At 39.1% G+C, this 13,704-nt stretch overlaps 1 protein-coding gene across 3 annotated transcripts in view; it reads left to right on the forward strand.

The window, feature by feature from the left end:
- Positions 1-11,624, forward strand: part of LOC126348418 (phosphatidylglycerophosphatase and protein-tyrosine phosphatase 1) — a 31,803-nt gene extending 20,179 nt beyond the window's left edge. For 2 of the 3 annotated variants that reach the window (XM_050002352.1, XM_050002353.1), the window contains exon 4: positions 11,355-11,624. In XM_050002352.1, the coding sequence (XP_049858309.1) occupies positions 11,355-11,477 (123 nt within the window). In that variant the 3' untranslated portion in view covers positions 11,478-11,624. Of the gene's footprint in view, positions 1-430; positions 534-11,354 lie in introns of all 3 variants that reach the window. The other variant, XR_007565172.1, reaches the window with a different exon arrangement.
- Positions 11,625-13,704: the final 2,080 nt, after the last annotated feature.

Raw genomic sequence — 13,704 nt, forward strand, 5'->3', positions numbered from 1 at the left:
CTGCCTGCTGGCTGCAGTGTTTCCACTGACAAACTGGTGGCTATATCTCGTGCTCTTGAGCACATCCGTTCATGCCCTGCAGAGTCATTTCTTGTGCTTACTGACTCCTTGAGCAGCCTACAAGCCACCATCTTCTGCTACCCTCGTAATCTTTTGGTAGCGACCATCCAGGAGTCCATCTATGCCCTGGAACGGTCCAGTCGTTTAGTGGTGTTTGTCTGGACTCCAGATCACATTGGAATCACAGGCAACAAACTTGCCGACAGGCTGGCCAAACAGGCTAAGCGGAAACTGCTTATGGAGATCGGCTTCTCTGCAACTGCCCTTCGTTCAGTACTTTGCCGTAATGTTTTGCAGCTTTGGGAGACAAACTGTGTGCCATTAAGGAGTGTATGAATGTGTGGCTGTTCTCCATGCGGGCTTTTCACAGGGACTCCGTGGTTCTCTGCCAGCTCCACATTGGTGATGCTGAAGTGACACATGGCTACCTCCTTCGCCAGTGCAGCGCCCGGCTGATAATGGCCCATAACTTGGTGAGCTATCCTTCAGCTGCCCTGCGACAGACTCTTCAGTTACTGGACTCGTTGCCATTAATTTTAGCTGTCAATGCCTCATCTGCTAATTTAGTGTTACGTTTTATACGTGTCGGTGGGTTTTATCATTCAATATAAGTTTTAATTCATGTCCTTTGTCCCTTTGTGTTCTCCACTCTAACGCTTTGAGTGAATGTTTTAATGTGTCGCAGTGTGGCTGGGTTTTCCTTTTTATTCTTGTGGTCGGCCAGCCACGGCCATCTGCCCTCTTGTTTTTACCCTTTTACATGTTTCTTGCTTCTCTCTGTGGTTTTCCTTTCCTGTTTTGTCCATAGTTGTGTTGGTTGTCCTTCTGTCGTTCTTCTGGTTCTTCCTTTCTCCTGTTATTGTGCTGTACATCTCCTTTCTGTCTCCCCCCCCCCCCCCCCCTTCTGTAATTATTTTACTGGGAACAAGGGACTGATGACCTCACAGTTTGGTCCCCTCCCCCGTTTTAAACCAACCAACCTATGAACCCTACTGAAGTTTGTAAGGATACAGTTTGTATCTTTCCATCTCTCCCCTCATGAAGATCTTCTGTCCATGTCTTCATCCACATCTGATGTTGACGACCATCCTCCTACAGAAGAAGGACATCACGCAACTGGAGTTTCCCTAAACCTTGTGAGCTTACTGGGCTATTATTTTAGATGAGCAAACTAGTTGGTTGCTACCTGTGGTCTTATCAGTAGCAGTATGCAGTGATTGAACAAACACCCAATCTACAATAATTCTGGCTTGACGATATCTAAGGTCAGTTGTGTATTGCTGTCTTTTGGTCCAAATAACATTTAACACGCTGCAATTGCTGCCCTTAGAAATTACATGCACATTTTGATTTCCCTAACAGTCAGCACTTGAAGGATCTCTGAGCATGGCTTTCCTAATTGTTACTTCACGATGCATTATTTCCAAGCAGTGATGGCACAATTGTTCGATCTTTTGGTACTTTGGAGAGGTGCTAGATGGATGTTACTGCTTTCACAAAGTGCTATGTGATGTGAAAAGCATACAGTTTGTGTACATTCACTGGTGCAGTGTCCCTCTTTAGTTGCCTTGTTCACAAAAAGTTTGTCTTAAAATGGGGAACAGTTTGACTGATGAAGAAATTTTGGAGGCGCTTGAAGAACCTGTTTCCAAAATTGACAATGATGGTTTTGAAATTCATGGAAATATTTTTGAGGCATCTTATAAGCAGGATCCATACAAATAAGTCAAAAAAAATTTCAACTTCTGTGTAACTAGCAGTCACTGTGGCCCAAATGGAATATGTTAAACATTGATGTGGCTTTTCATAATAGTTTGTGAAATACTGATAGGATCAAGCATAGGTTTGTCAAAACACATTTAAATTCAGCGTGATAAATAAAAATGAAATAAGGACCATATCTTGAAAGATAGTGATGTAGCCTAATGCACAGGTGTAAAGTTAACTTGTAAATTTCTTATCATTTAAAGAATGAGAAACATGTCACAAAGATGGCCTTACAATCATGAATGGATTTACTGCAACTATTTAAATAAATTCATTGACGGAGCAGGCCAAAGCAAGCAGAGTGACATGTGAAAATTCCAAAAGCAAACTAATCTCACAGTTCTAATAATTTGCAACGTTCACAAAAGTTCCACAAAAAACTCATCAATGGATCAAGATAATTCAGTCACCACTATTAGTTTTGCTCTTCCCTTGCATAATACTTTACTGTTCCATGTGGTTACATAGAAACTGCACTAAGTCCATAATAAGGATTTACAGAGCAAAGTTATCACAGGTGGTGTGACAAATGCCCAATCTTACTAAGTTTATGGACCACCTGTCCAAGGACCACAAGGCATGCTCTTCTTGCATATTCCAGAACTTGGTCACATGACCAACTACTGCAGTCAAGATCTACTTCTCCTGGGCCACCTTATCAAAAATATACACTTTTACATTGATCTGTATACATTACACATATTTAATAAACATATTCATAAATGTACATATGTTTACGTCTTGTGCCATGTCCAAATATCTATGTTTTGCCCTTTAAAGTGTGTGTGTGTGTGTGTGTGTGTGTGTGTGTGTGTGTGTGTGTGTGTGTGTGTGTGTTTTGAGAGTAAGTCACAGAACCTAGTCAAGTGCATGTCAGTATTCTACCCACACTATGGCTCTTCATGATCCAAACCACATTTCTTAATTCTTACATAACCTAAATTCTTTTTCCATAAATTGTTACATTATAGTCCGTACTGCAATGTCATTATGTTGAAGCTAATTGGTAGTGTGCATGCTGGAATTGTTTGTTTTTGTGCAACTGAATTAAATGCTATATATAATTTAACAACTCAGTAGCATGCGTATCACAAACTATGCTTGTTCATTATGTACCTGAAGTCATGACCTATCTGCTGGTGTGTCTTATGTATTAATATCATATCTCCAAATATTTCTTACTTAGTTATAAATAAATCAACAAACAAACATGTATACTCTACTAAATTCTAAACACAATGTTGTACAAATTGGTGCCAATTTTATTGATTTCTAGAGCTTCCGCTGATTTCTGTTATGTCTGTATTTTCTCTGTAGCTCAACTATAGGCAGTTTTGGACTTATTTTAGTGAATATTCGATTATTTCAATCACCATGCTATCATAATGATCATCCCCCCTCTCGCATCGGTCCCCTTCTGCCACGCCTGGTAATGTTGGGATTTTCCCAGTGTCACACACTATTTGCACACTAGCAATCCTTCGGCTGCCTCATTCTTGCTGCAGTGTCATTCAACCTTCCTTACTCATCTTGCCCGGCCACACACACCGCAACAATCTGGTTCTATGCTGCCATCCCAATACTGCGCTAAGCTGTCTGGCCACGTCACTCATATTGTCACAACTTGTCCTTGGTTGATGAGCAGCATGGAAGTTTTGGAGTAGGGTCAGGTACTCTTTCTTTCACATGTTCTAGAAGTTTTCTACCACCTTCTGCTGTTGTTGAAACTCTTTGAACAAATACTTTGTAACTGGTGGTTAGTGCTGTGGGTTGCTCACTTCCCAGGAAACAAGTTGTTGTCTGTGGCTCATATTCCTCTTCAATCCTTGTGTGACTGGTCTGGAAGTTAGTGTTGCTTCTACGCTGATTGGGTGTGGGCTGAGATCTCTTTCGCCCAACAGCAACCATCCTAAACCCTTCTTCAGGCAGAGTTTGACAGATCTTACCATTTAATAGCGAAATCCTCCCCAGCAAGGTGTGTATGGGGCAATGAATGTCCATGTTGTAGGTTGCTGGGCAAGGTATTAGTGCGTCTTGTATGCCATGACAGCTTGCCAGAACTCGTTCAGCTTTGTGAGTGCAGAATGGAAGGTATTAGTGTTGTCACTGTAAATTGTGCTCGCTACTCCTTGTCTTCCCACAAACCTGCATGAAGAGTCTGTAAGTTGATGTATCTGAGTTTAGTTCCAGGTGCAGGATGCATATTGTTGCATGTGTGAATAGAGCATGTATGCTTTGTTCTTAACATGTCTTGTCTGGTAGATAACGGGCCAGCAAGGAAATGGTTTCAGTGATGAGACCTGTTCAGCTGGTAATGAAGCCTTGCTTTGTTCTTAACATGTCTTGTCTGGTAGATAACGGGCCAGCAAGGAAATGGCTTCAGTGATGAGACCTGTTCAGCTGGTAATGAAGCCTTGCTTTGTTCGACAAACAAAGTTACCCTTCACTATCTTGCAAGGTAGACAGCGGTGTAGAACATGTTTTGCCTGTCGAGCTATAGGAATCCATAAACCTATTCTCAGTTCAAGTAATACCATGTGTACGCTCAAAGGTGGTGCAGGCAAATGAGTCTGCTGGATTAGCAGGTGGGTGAAATGATGCTGTCCATCGAGTGAAATGGGGCTATCCATCAAGAAGAATTCAATGGTGTTGGTCTCTGCATAATTCTGCGAACAGGCAGATGTCTGCGAGACAAATAAAACCATTATCCAAGGACAGGTTGAAATGAGCTATCTTAGAATTTTGTGTCAGAGGCAAGTTGTTGCACAGTGTGCGGTTCGGCTGTGCAGTACTGTTGTTGAACGATCTGAATCCAGTATGTGTTTGCTTTGTGTTGGTCTGATGCTGTCAGTTCTCTCTGTGTCCTACTTTCTTTTGTTAACTTCTGTTCGAAGCGAAGTATCCATTCTGTGATTCACAGCGGTTTGTAGTAGTTCCTATGCTGTGTAGCTGTTAAAATAGGGAGTGTTGTTTTTACCATGAGCATGTGGTGTGTTAATATCTTCTTTTGTGGTAACGAATGGTCTTTTGTCTATATAAATTGTGGCCATTGTGTTTGGTTCTTTTTTTAACCAGTAGGCCCTTGAAACCATATACTACCATGCTGAAGTTCATCTGCTATAGTATCTCTGGAAAGTATAGCAGCTGGATTTTCCTCACCATGGCAGTGGCTCCACTGTGATGGGTTCATTAATCTTTATGATTCCATAGAACTGTTTGACACAGGAAGGGTCATGGCCTATACATCCTAAGTCTACAGTTGAGTCAGTTCACAGTGTTATACGACTTGCATTGTAGTTTGTGGCATTACAGAAATAATAAAATGAGCTTGAACCAAAACGTATTGCTAGAAGTTCCAGCCATGGAAGAGTTATCCATCTGATCCATTTTTGCTTCAAACTAAATGTACTGCTATCATGTTGGAAGTGATGCATTGTACGTAAAGGACTGCTCCGTAGGCCTCTTCTGATTTGTCGATTTGTCACTGACTTCTAAGTCAGTGTCTTCAGAAATACCAACCCATTGGGGCATATGTATGTGCATACATCATGGCAAAATTGATGCCCAGATTTCCCAGCATTTGCCTATATCCAGAGATAAGAGCTTGTCCCATTCACTTCCTCTTGACTAAATTCAAAGGAAAATTACTTTTCAGTGAGGGATACCAATAACAGATCTAGTGGGTTACAGAATCTGTCGGTGCTTTAACGTACTTCTTGCTTAAGCTTTCCTCACAAGAGATGTGTTTGTCATCACAAAGTATGCCATATGGGTGTCCATTGTGGTTGCTGCACATCCTGAAATGACCTGCAGTGGCAGTTCTCGGCTGTACATGGTGTGCAAATCGCAGAATTTTTCATGAAAAATATATAAACTAGCTGTGTTAACACTTCGACAAAGAATAGTAGAGAAAATTGTGAAGAATATTCTGGATTCATCTTTGGTTCAACAGCGAATGGCTGGTACAGAAACACACAAAAAAACCTCTTTACACTGATTTGAGAAACATGCTATACAAGTTATTTGTTAACTCAGTTGAATCTCTCTCTTTCTCTCTCTCTCTCTCTCTCTCTCTCTCTCTCTCTCTCTCTCTCTCTCTCTCTCTCTTTTTTTTACAGCTAAAATGCGGTGTCTAAAATCAGTTTGCATAATATCCATACTGTTGATATTGTATTGACTGTAATCACTCTGAAGTAACATACTTTATCACATAGGTTTCAATATTGGAATTTGTTGTGCAATTTCATTTGAATGGAAGAATAGATTTTTTTGTAGTTGCTCACCATCGCTGAAAAACATATTCATATTTACCAGCAAGATACAAACATGAGACAGTCCATAAAATCGAGAGACAGGTATAAATATTTTACACAGAGTTTCATAATAGGAACAACTCCTAGGGCATAACGTGTGTTTATTTTCTGACATAAACTGGTGGTCATGTCAAGATTTCTGGCTACAAAGAAAACATTCCAGTTGTTTCCTATGCAACAAGAATTGTTGCAAATACATTATTTATGATAGATAACATCAGCTGTTGCATATAATATGTCCATTAAATTAATAAGAAAGGCCCATGACCTTTTGTAAAATGAAGAGTGAAACAAAGAAATTGTAAGTAGCTGGACATAAACCTGCTAGTTTTCTCTTTATACGACACTGTCAACTAAGTTATGGCTTCAACACGGCAGCAGTGCCAAGTTACACGGTATACGCTGTGTAAAGGCTGTTTCTACGAATGGCATTATTTGATGTTTAAGTATGACAGATTATACAAAAAGGGATGCACTTTTGATAGATCATCATTGTGCTATAGCATTGAAGCAGTATACTTTCATAGTGCACAAATTATAACACTAAAAGTATCAAATATGGGAAGCCTTTAATGATCAGTATGTAATTTTGTGTTATTTTATTACAACTATTCGTACTTCAACAACATGGTTTTGGAGATCCTCAAAATGCTGGTGTCCTGTAACAGCTTATGTTCATACCACACATTCTATAATGAAAAAACACCAAATATGAAATTTAGCTCCATACAATATGGAGTCTCCTAAGCTCTGTTTGTGACATAAAACCGATACTGCATCTCATCAGCCATGATCCTCTCCGTGAGACAAAAATCTTACATGTCACCTAATTCATTTCACACGTCGCAGTGTAGTGGAAGATGGAATTCCATGCTGTGACGTCACCAGCCGCTCATCCATGCATATTTTCATGTCCCATGAGAGGCTGGCTTGAGTGGCAGGATTTTCTGTGATGATATCAATGACATTGCTGTGAACAACACTGAACATGTCAGTTCATTTTAGTTTACTCCGTATCTCTGTATGTGCCTCGTGGTGACTGGGTGTCGTGCGATGTCCTTAGTTTAGTTAGGTTTTTAGTAGTTCTAAGTTGTAGGCGACTGATAACCATAAATGTTAAGTCCCATAGTGCTCAGAGCCACCTCTGTATGCGTAGTGTTTACGTCAACTTCTGATTGCCATATTTCAATAATTTAGCTTGAATTTGTGGCCCACTTAGCTACTGGTAGACTGATGTGTCCTGTGAGTGCTGTAAGGTTATAATACAAATTAATCACCACACTGCCGTCTGCAGCACTTCCACCTGTTTGTTTTGCTTTGAGAATCACCAATCTTTTGACAAAATTTGATGCAGTATCTTTCCTCAACACATTCAGTCATCATTGGAGAATTGGTAATCCGATGAACACCTTGTGTAGCACCTCACTCAGCAACCGACAGACAGCAACTGACTCGCTGGAAGGCGGGGACAAAATTCACGCATACGTATAAAGGGCCCTTCCTTCACTGTGTACAGTGGTGCCGCACTGTTGTCTCCATTTTGCATGGAAAAATTGAAGGTTGGATACTTTTTAGACAGACATTGTATGTAGGTTGAGTCTTGCATAGAAGATAACAGCATCCATGCTATTTATTTAAATATCAATATTTAAATAAATAAATAGCATGTAAAAATTGGACGGTTGCTGTTATCTTCTATGTAAGTCAACCTATATTTTGTACACAGCCACGGACTCAAAATGTCAATTTTTGACAAAATAGCATTGAAACAATTTGTTTTCTATTACTGCCATTGAGTAAATAAAATCAGGTATTTATTTATTTGTTAGCTCATTAGGTCATGCACAGTACTGTCACCTCAACATTGAACACCTCAAATGTATGGTTTATACTGTATTTACTAAAATTTTCTCATTGTATTTTATACATTATGACTTGTCATTTATTCATACAGTTATAAAACATTCATGAGTTGCATATTTTGTTTGTAAATGGCAAATTAAAACAACACTATTCCATATTAATAAAATGTTCTCCTGTTCAACAGGAGTGATACTATAGATGTATTCATAATGACATCTCAAACTTTATCACATGTGATGATGAAAAATCTGCTCACCAAGTGGCAGCAGGGGAACACACCTACAAAAGGATTTAACTATTACAAGCTTTCAGAGCCAGTGGCTCCTTTGTCTGGCAGAGGAGTTGGAGGGGGAGGAAGGTGGGTGAAGGAAAAGGATTGGAGAGGTTTAGGGAAAGGGGTACAGTTCAGAAAAGTCATCCAGAACCCTGAGTCAGGGGAGACTTACCGGACATGATGAGAAGGATAGACTGATTGTTGGAGACTGCACCGGACGAGATTTGAAAACCTGAGAGCTTAAAGGTGGAAAACAGGAAAATGTGCAAAACAGAGATTCCTACTCAAACATCATACGTGACTTAACAAGAGAGGAAAGCTAAGTGCATTGTTTATAACAGAGGTGGGAGGGGGGCAGTGAAAAATAGATGAGTCAGAAAATAAAAAATGTAAGAAACTGAAATGGAGTGAAGAAAGGAGTAGTTAATGTGAATAAATGCTGAGATAGAAGGAATTAAATTAAGGTCAGGTGGGGGGGTGAAAACTAAGGACATGTTGTAGTGCTAGTTCCCACCTGCGGAGTTCTGAGAAACTGGTGTCTGGGGAAGAATCCAGGTGGCTCATGTGGTGAAACAGGCATGGAGATCATGAATAATTGATTATTTTCATTGTTATATTTATCACATGAGTGGTACATTTTAGAGTCTTTAGGAGTTTGTTGTGCAGTTTTACCTTCATGTGGTAGGTTCCTTTTTAACAGTTACTATTGTTTGCAGGCATAATGCATAAGTTATCTTGCTTTCTTGTGCAGTGATTGTAAATGAATTATTTTGTTCATATATTCCCCACAAACTTCAGGTTTTCTGAAAAACTGCAATATTTTCAAAATCTACATGCAGGGTAATAGCAGTAGGTTTAATATGTTAAACAAAGGCTTGCGTGAATCTCTAATACTCTTTTCAGTAATGATTCAAATAGTTCTAAAGTACTCAGTGTTGCATGAGAGTTACTCTAGAATATTATATTTTAGGTTTGAATTAAAATATCTATTTGAAACTGTTTAGCCCAATTCCGCCATCCCCTCTCACACCCAACTACAAGTTATTATTTTAGACATGTTTCATATGCAGCAGAAAACAATTTAATTATCACAAGTCTCAGTAAAACTATATTTGTATTAAAACATGTGGGTGGATGGATTTAGTGTATTTGTGCCAATTTCTTACCACAGCCTGTAATTAGCTGTGAACAAGTACTTTATAGGGCCCAGGGAGATGCTGATGACTTGAGACAGGGCAACAAGACAGTTGTACCAGTGTGCAGTAATTGACCTAGCTGTATATTAACAAAGCTGTAATGTAATTGAGAATGTGATTTAGTAAAATTATGCAGGCATAAACAACTGCTATGGCTCTTCCTGTAGCTGAAAGCTTTGTAGCTAATGGACCACAGAGGTCTAGCTCAGTCTGTTTCTTTTACAAAATCTGAACATGACCTGAGCTGGCCTTGTTTCACATTTTACTTGGTCTTTGAGTCTTACAAGGAAAATTCACAATCGCACCCTCTCAGATTTAGTGGTAAGATCGCACAGTGGATAGCCCGTCAAAAACTAAACACACGTCAAACATGACAACAGGAAGGTGTACTGAACTGTGAAAAAAAGCAAAATAGAAACTGTGAACAAGAAGTGAAATAAACAGCAGCCTGAAATGTAGCAGTATCATGGGTAAGTGTCATGGTGTTGGACTACCATGTGGGCAAGCTGGGTTCAAAATTCCTTCGTGCCATGTATACATTTTTGTTTCACAAAATTATGAATGTCTGTCCAGTCATTGAAATGTTTGTTCTCTTGGCTATCGTCATACTATACGTTGGTTATAGAGCATGAGTGATTTGGTAAGAGTATGTTACTGTTGCAAGTAAATGTGATGAATTGTGAGAGCAGGCGAAATACCACGTAGATGTCTCACACAAATGAAAACAACAAATAAATGGGTACGAACTATGTGACAACAAAGGTCAAGAATCAAGACTTCCATAGTGGAATGCAACTTCAAAATGTTAAAAATCATATTTTTGTACAGAGCACAGAAAAATTGTACGTTCGTGAAACTTTTTCGTTCATTTCTTGCAGCGTACATGACAAACTATTATGTTTTTATAATTTCCGTGAGAATGATCGCATTCACATTGATATGAATACCTATATTGGGCAAGGAGGCATGACTCTTACTCACTTACCGGTCGCACAAAGTAGGTGCGTACATAGAAGATTACTATTGTATGAAATGCGTAGTGTCACTAATGCTGGGTACGACACACTAGACGTGTTTTCTGGTGGAGGTCTCGGTTGACTTGCCATCTTGTCACAAACTTTTGCGGTCCCATTCAAAAGCCACTTCCTTTCAGCTGGTGATAGAGTAGTTGTGCAGAATCAACTGTTATTATAGGTCCCTACCGTATACCTCGCTGTTGCAAATGGTTGCTACCATCATGACATAGACACAGATTTGAGTAAAGTGAGCAGAAGGGGGAAAAAAGAGCACTGGGAAGATTTCAACACAGCTTGTCCATTTGGCAGACCAACACTGTAACCACTTTACCACAATGCCAGTGCACTTTGTGACTGTTCTGTAATGCACTTCTTGTTCTTAGACCCTTCACTGTTTCTATTTTGCTTCCTGTTTTTGTGCTCGATCTGTGTTCAGTTTTTGACAGGCTATCCACTGGACCCTCTTACCACTAAATCTAAGGGGATGGGATGGGGAGTTTCGCTTATTAAGTTATTTCATTTTAATTTGTTAGAGGCTCTGAAAACCTCTTATGAAGGTTGCTTGCATGATTCATGTACTTTTACATAACTTTAATCACTGTGTTCAATTGTTAGTTTTATGCTTTTGTAGTGTACTTTTAATTGTGAGAAATGTGTTGAAGTAAACAATACTTCGACTATCCTGTTATACGTATCCTCCAGTTTCACACAATTATGTCACCTCTGGGATAATTTTTAAATGTTGTAGCTATATAGATGCAATGTTAAGGCTTAATAATCTGTCAGCTCAAATCAAATATGTGTGCTTATCAATAAGGGAACTTATATGATCTGTAAACTGATCGATGAAATTTCTTGCTTTAAGAAAAATAAATGGACTCCAGAAGATGCAGTGAAACATATGAAGAGGAAAAGGCCTCATATTCTGTTGCACACTAAACAGTGGGATGCCCTCAAGATGTACCATAAAAATAATGTAAAATGTTAACAGATCAATGTACTAGAATTTTATGAAAATCAGTCCACTTTTTAAAAGTGTTCTGATAATGTTATTAGCTGTTGAACTTTGTAAGATGTGTTGAAAGAGATTTTTTAATGAATGATGGAATAAAATGTTTTGCATGTAAGTAATGAATTTTCCATGGTGAATTTATGACCTATTTTTCTGAGTGTAGACTGCACCTGTCAGCACTTTGCTAATTTTGATATTCAGAGTAACATTTGTTACTGCACTCTAATCTTTGATTTTTTTTTCAAACTGCATTTGACATTTTATTTTAGTGTAATGCTAACAGCAAAAAATCAGGTAAAATTTAAAGATGTCTATACTGCCATTCTACTTCGCCTTCTGGAGAAACAAACTAACCTATTTGGTAAATTCATCTTTCACTTCCTTGTCTGAAAGTGGCCAGTTGTATATTTTGAGCGTTTCCAAAGGTACATACCTTTTGGTCCGTCTGTCTTTGTGCTATTTTCCTTTTTGACGCTGGCATTTTCATACCAGTATTGAATACACAAATCTTCTGCAAGTTTGAGAAAACTCCCAGCAACTGCAAGTGCATGCTGCAGGATGAAAAAATTGTTTCCACTAATTTTCAGAAGCTACTTCTGGAAGTTGACGAAACTTGTGGAAGTAGACTTGCTGGCAGTGTTGCCACGTCAAAGAACTTGCAGAAGCAGCTTCTGGAAGTGACTTGTAGAAGTTGACTTGCTAGTGAACATATGCCTTAGGATGTGTCACATGAGTGTTAAAGAACCGCATTGTGTGTCACCTGTTTCACCTGCAACTTAGCCTACATAATTGTTCCATTTCATATACCTAAAAGCTTCTGAAATGCTCAAATGCATTTGAGATTTGGATGTGGAGGAGAATGGAGAGAATAAGCTGGATGGAAAGAGTGAGTAATGAAAGAGTATTGGAAAGGGTTGATGAGAGAAGATGTCTGCTGAAGGTTGTAAGAGAAAGGAAAAAGAACTGGTTGGGACATTCATTGAGAAGGGATTGCTTGCTAGTATATGCTTTGGAAGGATTGGTTTGTGGGAGAAGACTGAGTGAAGAAGGAGATACAAGATGATAGACGACCTGAAGAGGATGGCAGAAGACCGGACAGCGTGAAGAACTACCAAGTGAAAACCTGCCTTTAGGCAGAACACTGATGATGATGATGATGATCATATACCTACAAGATGTTACACCCTAGTATTTGTATGAGTTGAGAGATGATATTGTAGACGTAGGCTACTACATTTATTTTTATGAAGTACAAGGTTTTTACATTTCTGAACATTCAAAGTAAGTTACTATACTTTGCACCACTTTGAAATCTGATTAAGAGATCTAACCATTGGTGAATACATAAGGGAGGGTGTGCAGGACATGCACCCCCGCATCCCCCCCCCCCCCCCCCCTTTTACGGGGCCACCCGCATTGCCACCCGCGCCACTCCCTCAGTCAACCTGCACGCTACCCATTCATTTTTTGGTCAGTCAACTTGACTGAATCGAGTTATCAATTAGTTGTACTTTTCTATGTAACACGAGCATCCGTGTCATCGTATTTTATACGTTTGTGTCTGGCACATAGATAGCTAACATGTACCTACGAGGAAAGTCTCAGCTATTCTAGTGATCTCGTACATTATTCTGTTTGTCATTTCTTTGAGAAAAGTCGCGAATATTCTATGGTTTTCTTGTACAAACAACCTTCTTCAATATGCAGCATTATAAATACTGACTATTCACCGAATAGGAAGCTAGTTTACATTCAGAAGCAGAAATATTAAGACTGAAGAAGAGAAATATTAAGACTGAAGAAGAAATAGTAAAAAGTCCTAGTTGTAGCAAGTACGACTTTCTTAAACTTTGTATGTGACTTGATTATTTTTTATTACAGTAAAAGTAAAGGTAGCTCAAGATATCTTTAGCGCCCCCTCCTTGAGGTTTTTTGCATCCACTGCTGAATCTGATTGAATATTTGTGCAGCATTTTTCAGACAGCTGCATCACCTGCAAAAATTCTGAGCTAACTGTTAATACGGGGATCGTTTGATAATTCTGATAGAGAAAAGTGTTTGTTTCATAAAAAAAAAACTCGCCTTACTTCTTGACATAGTCTCCTTGAGGGATATGCACTTGGTGTGATCTTGCAGCTCTTTCATTCCGTTGGAGAAATAGATTCTGTCAAGCTCTCCAAAATACTCATTGACTTCAACTACC

The sequence above is a fragment of the Schistocerca gregaria genome, chromosome 1, assembly GCF_023897955.1.
Source record: "Schistocerca gregaria isolate iqSchGreg1 chromosome 1, iqSchGreg1.2, whole genome shotgun sequence".
Lineage (NCBI taxonomy): Eukaryota > Metazoa > Arthropoda > Insecta > Orthoptera > Acrididae > Schistocerca > Schistocerca gregaria.